At 42.0% G+C, this 12,437-nt stretch overlaps 1 protein-coding gene across 5 annotated transcripts in view; it reads left to right on the top strand.

Moving 5' to 3' along the window:
- Positions 1-10,315, top strand: part of Arb2a (ARB2 cotranscriptional regulator A) — a 404,275-nt gene extending 393,960 nt beyond the window's left edge. For all 5 annotated transcript variants that reach the window (XM_076927062.1, XM_076927068.1, XM_076927069.1 and 2 more), the window contains one exon: positions 7,625-10,315. In XM_076927062.1, coding sequence (XP_076783177.1) covers positions 7,625-7,767 — 143 coding nt within the window. In that variant the 3' untranslated portion in view covers positions 7,768-10,315. The remainder of the gene's footprint in view (positions 1-7,624) is intronic.
- The last annotated feature ends 2,122 nt before the right edge of the window (positions 10,316-12,437 follow it).

A 12,437-nucleotide genomic window follows, 5' to 3' on the forward strand; every position in this document is an offset into this window, starting at 1 on the left:
CTTAAATCATTTAAAATATCAGAAGAGTGGCAACAGACAATGGAAAGTTTTGCTCATCCCTTTTAAGAAATAAAAATTATTTTATGTGCATAGGTAGCTTTGCCTGTGTGTATATCTGTGCATCATGTGTATGCAGTGTCAACAGAGGCCAGAGGAGGGCATTGAATTCCTTGGAACTGGAGATACAGATGGTCGTGAGCTGCCATGTGAGTGGTAGGAACTGAGCCTGGGTCCTCTGGAAGAACAGCTGATGCTCTTAATTTCTTAATTACTGAGTCATCTCTCCAGACCCTTTTGCCCACTCTTAAAGGAATCGATACATCTTTAGAGGCTAGGTCTGAGGTAACATATAATGAAACAATCATTAAAACCAAAGATGGCAGGCCAGGCATTGTGGTGCACACTTTAATCCCTGCCACTTGGGAGGCAGAAGTGGGTGGATGTCCATGAGTTCAAGGTCAGCCTAGTCTAATAGTGAGTTCCAGGACAGCCAGGGCTACACAGTAAGACCCCATCTCAAAATTGAAAAAGAAAAAAGAACGAAATCATCTGTACACATGCTGTCTAGATTCAACAGATAATCCAAATAATGAAAATACATCTGTTTTTATTGATTTTGTGGGGGCTGATTAGGAAGGTTTGTCCTGGGTTCAATGAGAGACCTGTAGCTACTAAAGGCTCTACTCGGCCTCAAGAATACGTTTACTTCCCAGAGTTGTCTCCATGGGTCTTAAACTACCCAGTGCCTCTAATTGCCCTGTATGTCCCACCGGAACTACCATGGCAGCATGTTGGGAAACAAACAGAAGGACTGATTCCCCAGAAGCTGCACATACCTGGGGTTTCCACATCCAATGTTTCTATCCATATCCTATCTCTTAGGTCAAGCCTGTCATCTCACTTTTAGGGTCTTCTCACAATGCCAATTGACTGGCAGCCATGTTAGCAATGTGTTTACTTAGCTGCAGCTGGCATTATTATCACAAAATCCCAATCGATATTTTACTCTGCCTTCTACCTCCCTGTGTGTGGCTGTCTTTCTACTAGTGCACCAGTTCCCAAATAATGACTCTGGGACCTAGTTATTTATGAATAAATGGCTAAGCCAACAAGCTTGGGCTTGTTCCCTGACTAGATTGTAACTAAATAACTCTTATTCTATTCTGTGTGTGCCACATGGCTAGTTACCTCTCCTCAGTTTCATATGTAATCTCCTCAGAGTCCGGGTGGCGAATCTTTCTGGTCTCTCCCCATTGTCTCTCCCTTTCCTCTTCCTCTTAATCTCTGTGGGACCCTCTGAAGGGATTGGAAGTTCTGCCCTGTTCTTTTCTGTCAGCTAGGTGGCTTTATTAACTAATCAGAAATGATGGAAAACAGTTTTTACATAACACTGAGACCCAAGATCCTTGACCATGCCATGGTCTGAACTATAACCAGATGTCTGAACATAGATGTCAGCATCTGAATACACAGAGCACAAGATCAGCCCCCAGCACACTTGCACTGTGCACTCACAGGGCTTCCTTGGCAACCCTTCTCTATTCAAATATAAGTTTGTATTTTTTAGCTATATTCCTTTTAGAAACTCTGGCATTCATTTTCAGACAGATCTCTGTGGTTTTGTTTTCTTTTTAGGAGGCACAGTATTCTCAGTGCTCTGGTTTTCTCTGATTCTTCATAACATTCTAAAAATAACTGTTGCTGAGCTCATAAATTCATTAGTTAATCCCACTGAGGTTTCGCTAATACCTATTGCAGACTCTTGATTTTTATATATGAGACTCCTTCAAGAATTCCTTACCTGTTATTATCAACGTCCTGTAATGACAAGGCCTTCATTGCTTCCTAATTCTGCATACTTTTCTTGTTAAAGATCAGGTTTTAAAATCAAACCTTGTCATTTTGAAAATATCATAGACATGTTATCCTGTTAATATTAATGTGTCTCATACACTCGTATTTTCTTTTCCCATTTGTCATAGGAATTTACAATGTTTTTTATCTTTTGCTTGAATACACATACACACACACATGCTTCTGCAAAGAAGATAAAACAGGGGAACATGGTGAGACAGTTCTCTGTGAAATAAAGATATAAGAAAACTATCATATTTAGAGGTGACTTTGTGAACAGTGATATTCCCTATTCTAACCAGAACGTAACATGTAAATTACACATGGAATGCTGGAATTACTCCATGACCTTGTGGTCTTAGGCCATGTAAGATAAAGTGACTAGTAGTAATTAAAACAGTGAATCAAACAAAGGAATTCTTTTGAATTACTTTTTTTGGTAAATGTTTCTCCACAATTATAAGTTATTATAATTTGTGGGGAAAAAATATGACTGGGGAACCCAGGGTTCCTCCTGCCATGCTGTGGGCAGTTGGCTGGGAACACCCTGGGTTCCTCCAACTAGAAGTTGGGCCCAGCTGCTCATTAACTAAAAGCCTCTCCACGGTTCCTCACGGCTCCTCACGGTGTGGCCCCAACACACGAAGAAGTCCTTGGGTTTCCAAAACCGGTTTATTGACATGGATCTGGATGTATACCCCATAAAACCCACAGTGGACCTGAGTTAAATAGGGAGGGGAAGAGGAAGGAGGGGCTGGGGAGGAATGTTTAATTGGCTCCACCCTCTGGCCTTCAGGTACCTTATTAGTATGTAAATCTCTCTAGGGCCTGTTCATCAGTGACTGAAGGGTGATGAAGGTGGAATGGAGTTAGGCCCGACAGTAATTTTTTTTTTTTTTTTTTTTTCCGAGACAGGGTTTCTCTGTGTAGTCCTGGCTGTCCTGGAACTCACTCTGTAGACCAGGCTGGCCTCGAACTCCGAAATCCGCCTGCCTCTGCTTCCCAAGTGCTGGGATTAAAGGCGTGCGCCACCACCGCCCAGCTGACAGTAATTATTCTTAAGTCTCTACTCTCTAGTTGTTACTTATGATTTACCACTAACCCTCATAATATCTAGCAAAATGTGTGTGTGTATGTGTGTACTATCATTTATTTTGATTGTTAGATACTTTCCCCTCTGTTACAAACTGTAGCTGGTGCAAGGCACAGTCATCCACATGAAGACACTTCTTTACTGAGCTGGGAGGGAAGCAGAGTGCATACTCAGTGTTCAAAGGCCCTGGGCTCAATCCCAACACCAAAATACATACCAAAAAAGTAATTTAGCCTTAAGTTTTTAAAGATTTGGTTTTGTTACTTTTATGTGTATGTGCATGTGAGTTCAGTTGCCCATGGTGGTGAGAGGCATGAGATACTCTGGAGATGGAGTTGCAAGTGATTGTGAGCTGCCTGGAGCAGATTCTGGGATGGAACTCAGGTCTCCTGAAAAGGTTCTTAAAGACAGAGCCCTTTCTCCAGCCCCCTATTTTCGACTTTTTAAAACAAGTACTAGAAAAAAAAAAATGGGTTACAACTTCAAAACAGTATACATCTGCCAAAATATTTTTGGCCAAGATTTTTGCAGCTACATCAGTATTGCATTGACATGTGTGTTTCTGCCCCTGAACATACGCCTTCTACAGAGGAAAAAAAGAAAAGAAAGAAAACCTAAGCATTATGGTCACGTGAACAGGAGTCTAGTGGTAAATCTAGTCTTAGTGTCCTTTTTGCCCTAATACGAGCAACCTGATGAAGAAAGCCTTGTTTTGACCCATAAGCATGCACTCACATGCACGTTCCCACACAGACATGTTTAGACATTACTCATAAGCACACACTCACTCGCACATTCCCACACAGAGACATGCGGTATACATTATTGTAAAATAAATAGTTTAAGTGGCCATTCTTTGAGCACTATTTTGTGCAGGCTTTCATATTAATTTGTCACTATATTCAATGGAACTTTGTCCCTGACATTTTTTAAGAGTTATTTTCATTCTATTTATGTGTATGGGTGTTTTGCCTGCATTTATGTCTGTGCACTGCAGGGTCCACAAAAGCCAGAATTAGATGTTGTATACACTACAGCTCCAATTACAGGTGGTTGTTAGCTACCATGTGGGTCCTGGGAAATGAACTTGGCTCCTCTGCAAGAGCAACAGTGTTCTTAACAGCTGATCGACTCCAACCCCACTGAATTTTTAAAAATGATATTGAAACCTATTCTTGAAGTGTGTGTATGCAAACCAAGACTGACATGTAGCAGTTATGTATCTTCTTCTATTATGAATGTTAAAAATTCATTTTCAGTGATAAAATGCTTGCCTTTCAACCACAAGGGCCTGAGATAAATCCCCAGAACACACAGAAAAGAAAGTCAGACATGATGATCTGTGCTTGTAATCCCAGCACTGGAAGGGTAGAGTGAGACAGGCAGGGCCATGGCACTCAGTGACCAGCCAGCCTATCCCAAGGCCAGTGAAAGACCTGGTCTCAAAAAGCAAAACAAAACAAAACAAAACAAAACCGAACAAAAAGTGCCTGAGGAATAAGACCTGAGGTCCTTCTCTGGCCTTCACATGCCCTTCCTCACACACACACACACAATCTTGCACACACATGAACACATGCACAATGACCGCTTCCAAAACTTAGTAATTTTTTAAATTAAAAAAAATTTTGATCATTTCATACACATACCTCCAAAAAAAGGTTTTGAGAATTTCATTTCATACATGAGTGTTTTATTCACACCATTTCTACCGTCTGTGTTCCCACTCCAGCTCCTTCCATGTTACCCTCATCCTCAAATTACCGGCCTCTTCTTTATCATTGTCGCATGTGTGTGTGTTAAGGCTGCCAAGACATGGAATACTGCTTGAATGTACGCATGCGTGTATGAGAGAGATAGAGTGTGTGTGTACTTGGAACTGAATGACTTACCAAGGGCATGTCCTAGAGGAAGACAGATTCACCCTATTTCATCAGTCATTAATTGCCTGTAACTCCTCATCTAAGTTTTCATATTTTCTAAGAAAATGTTACACTATCCATCAATGCATAAGTGCTGTGACACACACATGAGCTCAGAAGACAGCTTCCTGGGACCATCTCCCTCCTCCAACCATGTGGTCCTGGGGATTGTGGGGCTTAGTGGCAAGTACTTTTAGGTGCTGAGCCATCTCACTGATCACAGACGAGATTTGTATTGAGATATAAAATATGCATTTACCAGCTGTTACTTTAGAAAGAATTCTGTGTTCCCTGCCCTAACTCGGTTACATAATATAGGTAATTCAGCTGGGCACCTGCTTTACTTACTGATTGTCCCTCTTCTGATAAAAGCGTACAGTCTAATTATTTCATCTTTATTTGCAAGTGTAGATGTTCAGAACAACTGCACATACTCAATTCTCCTTTGTACAATGGTCTTTTCAGACCAGAACTGCTTGAGCAGGGAGCTGTCATAATCCAAAACCAAAAAGAATTTTGTAGTGATTTTTTTCATCAAGGTCATTTGTTCATCCTTCAGAAAGACTGTCACTAGGGAAAGGCAGGGGAGTTAAAATTACTTGAGACCATTGACTCCAAGTCTCTCCAGAGTCATAGACTGAATTGGTTTTCAAGGAGTAAGAGGAGTTGGGAGAGGAGCTCCCTGAGGTCATGATGAGTTGATGCTCCCCTGGTCAGCACTGGCAAGGGTGACTGAGCTTATGGACAAATGGCAGATGTGAGCAGGTTAGGAAAGGGGAAGGAAGGAGACCGCTACCACTTGGGGGACACTCAGTGCTTAGGAATAGCTGTTGTTATGTACTATGCATCTGAGGATGGTTATTCAAAAAGAACAAACACAGATTAACTGTGTCATCGGGAATGCAATTTAATACTTCGTCCTGAGCTGAAAGCAGATTGTAGGCCCTACAGAAAAAGACAAACTCTTCATAAACCTGCCCAGAGACAGGGCCTTCTTCTAAAAATATTCATGACATTTATTTGAAATAGACATGTTTGAGGGTGTCTAGAACTGTACACTTGTGTTTGAAGAATATAATTCCCTCCAAATTCAAAGTAATCTGTGATGGGCATCATTTGACTAACTTAGTAAAAACAAAATACAATAATGGTAACATGTTTTGTGTGTTTTAAAGAACTTGTAATTTTACACGCATACTGGTGAAGTCTGACTTCTTTCCCTAAGAATTCTGTTAAGAATCATCAGAATTCATTCAGGCCCTTTAGGAATTACCCGAAAAACCTCTACTCACCAATTTCTTCCACTGAATAAGTTGGATTTTGCCAGAAATGTGTAAGCAAATAGAGAAATGACCTCATTTTTCAGTGTGGATACCGTGCTGTAGGAGGATGTGTCTCCAGAGGATGACTTCTATACTGCATCTTAGTTCCAAGAACAGGTTCACAAGGCCAGAGAAAAGGGGTAAAGACATCATTGTGAAGGGTACCTGAGAAGAAATGGCTTCTCCGGTAGGGATAGACAGCTCCCACAACTAAGTCACATGCACAAACTTGTAGATGTCTGCTCTCTGGCCAACCAAGTGCAGCCATAGCGTCTTTATTGTTATATCTCCCAGACTGTGATACTGTCACAAAGCTGTTGCTAGGCAACAAATGTGGTTACCAGGTCTCAGCGAATAGCTGAAGGGGGAAGGCAAAGTGTTGCACCATTGTAGAGTAACCATAGCAATGACCTACTATTACAGACTAAAGAATTATCATTAACAATGTTAAAGTATCAGAGGCCCTGAATTCAGGAACTTCCAAGCAGCATCTGCATAATTGAGTGATTGCAGATGAGATTTCAACTGTTTCATAATTTCTATGAGGGAGTATTTGTAATTATTTTTATTTTAATTAAAAAATTGATTATGTTATTGGTTAAAGTATATATGCATCACAAGTAGTTTTTTCTTTTTTTTTTCAATAGTTTTTCTTAAGCCCATATTATTTCTTCATGTATTCCCACGCCTACGTGCTACCTGCTTCCTTTTTCAAACTAAAGGTTCCATTTGGTTTGAAGGATAGTGTATAATAGTCAATCCAAACCACAGACAGTAGTAAAATAACCTCGTAAATTGAAAATCGAACATTTCTCTGAATTCCCCGACTGAATAGGAGGACTCTTTCAGTGGTTCTGCTTTGAAACACTTTTTGTCTGGCTTTTCTAGATCTCTATTCTAAACTCTGTGAAGCATGTGGCCCGCCTAGGATACTTTCAAGGCCCCTGGACTCCTTTTGAATCTGTCCTTTCATTAAATATCTCCAGTGTTTTGGTCCCAGTGACCTCACTGAAGCAGTCGTGTCCAACATCAGAGACTGGGACAGGCCAGAAAAGGAATTATTCCCCCCATTCTGCCTGGGAAGCCAAGACATCGAGGCGCTCCTCCGGGGTGGGTGTGGTGGAATCAGGATCCCGCACGCTGGGGAAACCAATCCCAGGCCTGGGGAGGTGGGTGGTTTCTGGGCGGTAGAGGGAGTGGCCCTTCCCGCCGAGCTACTCGATTGGCCCTGAGGACCTCGGGCCGGGGAGCGCCTGGCCAAGTTCTAGCGGGGCGCGGCCGGGCGGGCGTGGGGACACCTGGCACCAGGGGAACCTGGGCCTCTGAGCGGGAGGCGAGCTCGCCGGTGGCGGTGCAGTCGCCCGGAGGGCGGGCTCCGCGCCTCGGGCCACACAGTGGTGCGAGCCCTGGTAACCCCGTGTGTGTTTCCGCAGGCACCGACCGTCACGAGCTCACTTCGTGGAAGAGCTTTCCGTCCATCTTCAAGTTCTTCGCGGAAGCCTCCGAGGCCAAGAGCAGCTCGCAGAAGCCAGCCCTGGCGCGGCGCTCGCACCGGATCAAGCACGAGGAGCTGTGAGCGCGCAGCCGCCCGCACGCCGCCCGCACGCCGCCCGCCCGCAGCCTCCCGGCCCCCATTAGATTGCTTTCTTCCTCCAGCGCAGGGTCGTGATGTGTCCGTCTAAATAGCGTTTTGCATTATTTCTAGATGAGTGCAACTGTCAAAGCAATATGGCTCCGGCGGCTGCGGCCGAGCCGAGCCGGGCCTCGCGCTGCGGGGCCGCGGCGGCCCGAGGCTGACAGCGCCTGTGCGCGGCGGCCCGGCGCCCCTAATTGCAGGGCTGTTCCGCGGGCGCGGCTGGCCGGGCGGTGTCTGCGCGGTCCTACCGCCCGCTGCAGCGCGGCCGCCGCTGCCCAGCCTCAATCGTGCCCGTTTTTATTCCCCTTTAAACCCAGCAAGCTTTTATTCTAAACCTCAAACTTCCGATTTTAACCAGGTTTTTTTCTCCTCAGGTCATCTTATGAGCCCCTGTCTTTTTATACAAAGCCACACACACACCCGAGTCCTCATTTCTGCCCAATTGAACTCAAGTCTTTTATGTCTCTGATTTCAGGGGAGAATGGCCAAACGAAAAACATAAACAAATCTTTTAGATGTAGGTATAAGCCCCCATTTTCAGTGAATTTCCAAGTTACTTATAAGAACTGACCTTACTATTAAAGTGTATACCACGATGTGATTTAGATGATACACGTAAGGTTTGCTCTTCACGTGCTCCAGTGCAGAGCGGGAATGGTAGTTGTTCCTTACAAACTGTACTTTGATCTTTCTTGTAGTGTACCCTTTCTGATGCAAGATTTTTTTTTTTACTATCGACAAGAAAATGAAACTGCATACCCTCGTCCTTCCAAAAGGCCAAGTAGGATTAAAAATGCTTCAGTTTTCGTCTACAGTAGGAAAAGAGAAGCATTGTGTAAATGAATTTCTCATTTGGGTCCAAAATATTTAGTGTTCTCTTCCTGTGATAAGGTTCTGCCCTATAATCCCAACAGACAGGTCAACTCTGTGAAGTATGGAAGATAAAATAAATTGACATTTTACTGACTTTCAAATAAAAGCGTTAAACATTAATTACGTGAAAAATGTAATTAGTGAAGATTATGTCCAGTGGGTGAGATCGTGATTTAATATGTCCATCCTATTTAAAATGAATTCAACAGGTAATGTGTTTGCCTTGTTTGAGACCATGACACAGTATAATCAAAATGAGTCTGAGTCACTAACACCAGGGAAGAAAACCTGTGCTCAGCCACCTCATGAGGAATGTTCTCATATCATGAACTGATTTTAGCAAGTTTCGAACTGGTAACTTCTCATGCTGTTTGCGTATGCATACATTTCTGTAGTGACAGTAAAGTCCTCAGAGGCCGTGGCTGGACATCTTCTGATATTACTTAGGCAGAAGCACCTTAGGAAAAATCAAAACGGTGTTTTATCCAGCTTCTGCAGTTTAAAGTGTGTTACTCCAACAGTGTCAAGCACATTGGACTGTCACCGTGGCCCTTTACAGTTCTGGTTTTAGAAGGATTGGTGAACTTGGTGAAAATAATGTTATCTTCCCAGTGACTGGGCTTGAAAAATTGGTGTACATTGAGTGTGTCTTACCAAATGTTAAAAATTGTCTGGTGTTTTCAGTATATGAAAATGTTCACAAGAAACTGAGTTTGCAACATGGGGGGTGGGGGGGGGGGGGCGACCTATACAGGGCCAAATTTGCTAAACTTCTGCAGCTAAATTAAAGCAAAGTATACATGCTCAACTTATAAACCAAGTAACAGTCTCGGCTCCTTCCCTCCAAGGGCCTCCCTGCAGCTCTTAAATCGGGTTTAGAGAAAGTCTCTGTTTCCTCTGGATGAGTACTTTACAGTCACTGAATTGTAACCTTGTCATCTGTCTAGTAGAGAGCTGTTTACAAAGTTCCATTTTGTAAATGTCTGTTACTACTTGTGGATCTGTGCTATAGCAACTCAGAGGGAGCCAGGCACAGCACCCCAGATCACCAGCTGATGAGTGACACATGATTCCTTACAATGTAGGATTTCTTGGCCTGTTGATTGGGCTGCTGTTGGTGTATGTGCAGTGATATTTTTCACCTCGGCTTTCTTGGGATAACAACAAGCACTTGGCAGTACTCTGCCTGCATGGAGGCCAGGGTTAAGATTTTTCCTCTGGTCTTCTTCCTATTTTTATTTTCTTAAAAAGATTTTAGGCACGCAGTGGTAGGAAGGTAAGGTGTGAGGGCTTTTTTTCTTCTTTTTTAATCTTATACTTAGTTCTTAAAGTAACTAGATGGAGAAAGACATACATTGGAAATTCAAAATACTCTGATTCAAGCTTAGGTGCCAGGCAGTTGCTCTGGAGTTTAGGGCACCTGACACACAGTCCTTGGAAGTCATCCTGGATGTTTGCTAGACCATCTACTTGTAATAATTGTTCTTTTCTCACATTACTGCTTTGTGCTTCCTGAATGCATTTTTGTTTGTTTATATATGTCAAAAATAATAAAGCGCTGAGCCTCTTGTAATCTTGTTTACCATTTTAAAATAAAGTTTTTCCAACAAAGCAACTGTGTATTCTTTCTCCTCAATTCTTTTTTTCACCAACTGCACAGAGTCTGTTAAAGCTGAAAGCTACCAGGAGTGATTGGGACAGGAGTGATTGGGACAGGAGTGATTGGGACAGGAGTGATTGGGACAGGAGTGATTGGGACAGGAGTGATTGGCCCTCAGTATTACAAGCCTTATAGGTACTTAGTGTTCCTGTTACTACTGCTGTAAGGCCATGCCCTAACTTCAGTTGAGTCACTGTTTGTCTCACATACATCTTAAAGGTAACATGTTTACCGTATCTTCTCTCTCTCTCTCTCTCTCTCTCTCTCTCTCTCTCTCTCTCTCTCTCTCTCTCTCTGTCTCTCTCTCTCTGTCTCTCTGTCTCTGTCTCTCTCTCTCTCTCTCTCTCTCTCTCCTTCTCTCCTCTTTCTCTCTCTCTCTCTCTAGATATAGATATAGATATAGATATAGATATAGATATCCTCTTAACAAGGAAATTAGAAAACTTGTCTTCAAATGTTTTATAAAATAAACAGTACTATACAGTTACTATAATTTCCAAAGGGAGCCTGGTAAGTTGCCCCCAGCTGCTGCTAGAAAGACCTTGATAAAGTGTGTTCAGCCCAGAACTACTTTATTTACACTTATGCTACAGCTATTGCTTCCTAAGCCTTGCACTCCTTTGAGAGGTTTGGGCGTCAGAGTGTTAACTGCATTAGCAGGGCTAATAAACTAGGGTTGTTTTTTTTTTTTTTTTTTTTTTTCATGTTTCTCTGTATTGCCTAGAGTTCCAATCCAAATGTGTGACTCTTACATGTTGTAATCATTGTTTAGATAGGCTAACTGAATTGTTGGAAGCTGTACTCTGAATTAATTTAAGAAAGATTGCTATTAAGTAGCTTTCACAGTGTAAATTTTCACAGTGAATTTTTTGTAAACTTTTCTCATGTTTTGTGGGGAGAGGTTTAAAAAAAAGTGAGGCATTTATATATTTGAAATATTTGTGGCAAAAGGGGATAATTATGGTGACTACTTATATATGCTCTCTGGCATAATATTATAAAATAAAAGACTATAAGACATATAAGACATACCCCTTTCAAAAATGTAATACTTTCCTTCCCTGTATAGAATGACTGAGGAGTGTCTTGAATTGTTCACCTTCCTTTTATCTAATATTCTATTAATCTTCAAAAAGAAAAAAAAGAGAGATAAGTTTGGGTCTGGGAAAGAAGTTTTAATCAACACTTCACAGAACTTAAAACCACCCCGCCTAAAACATTAGCTTTGTGGGTGGTTTTAGATTCAAACCACTGCACCTGCCCTCACTGTACTCAAGTAAGAATGGACACCAACTGGAATGTTGGGGAGGCGCTGGCATAAAGTGCTTAAGAGAGGTCCAGGAATAGAAGTAGTTATCAAAGCATTCCAGCGTTTATCTTGAAATCTGCATAATTTAAGGGACAATGGTAGTTTTAAATCTCACACTTAGAAGGGATGGATGTTGATTTAATTGATTCATTTCAATCAATGTTTTTAAAGTTTCACACCACTGCTTTCTCATAAAGTGATATCTTTAGCAGTCAGTAGTTTGACATAAGACTCCTTGGATCTCCTCAGTGGGACCCTCCATAACATCTAAAACCAGGCAGCAGCTTGTGATGGTAACTTTGGGGCTGGGAAATCTCAAGACTAATGTAGTTGCTAGAATGCAGAAATGGTGTTCATTCTCAGCACAAAGGTTTCAAAGGAATAATAATGGAAAATAAAGCACAAAAGCTAAAGATTTGCTATTTAGATCAAACCTGGAGGTTTGATCAATAACTGGTCATCACAGAGTTGCCAGTATTTTCCCTGTGGACGCAAAACTTAGAAAATGAAGATTTGACTTAATCCATGATGCCTTACAGGCAACTTTTCCTGGCCCTTTGCCTTGAGGTTTGTGGAAAACCTTTTAGTATGCTCTGTATTGTGGGACTTGAACTTTGTTTAAACAGCTATGAAACATGCTTCTATGAAGAAATGTATGGAGGTGCATCATCTGTCTCCCCAGATCACTCAGCTTATCCTATGGCTGTTACATTGGGTGATATGAGATGTTCTCATAAGTAAAATAATATTGAACTAACTTACTCTTTG

This window comes from Arvicanthis niloticus, chromosome 29 (genome assembly GCF_011762505.2).
Source record: "Arvicanthis niloticus isolate mArvNil1 chromosome 29, mArvNil1.pat.X, whole genome shotgun sequence".
Classification (NCBI taxonomy): Eukaryota; Metazoa; Chordata; class Mammalia; order Rodentia; family Muridae; genus Arvicanthis; species Arvicanthis niloticus.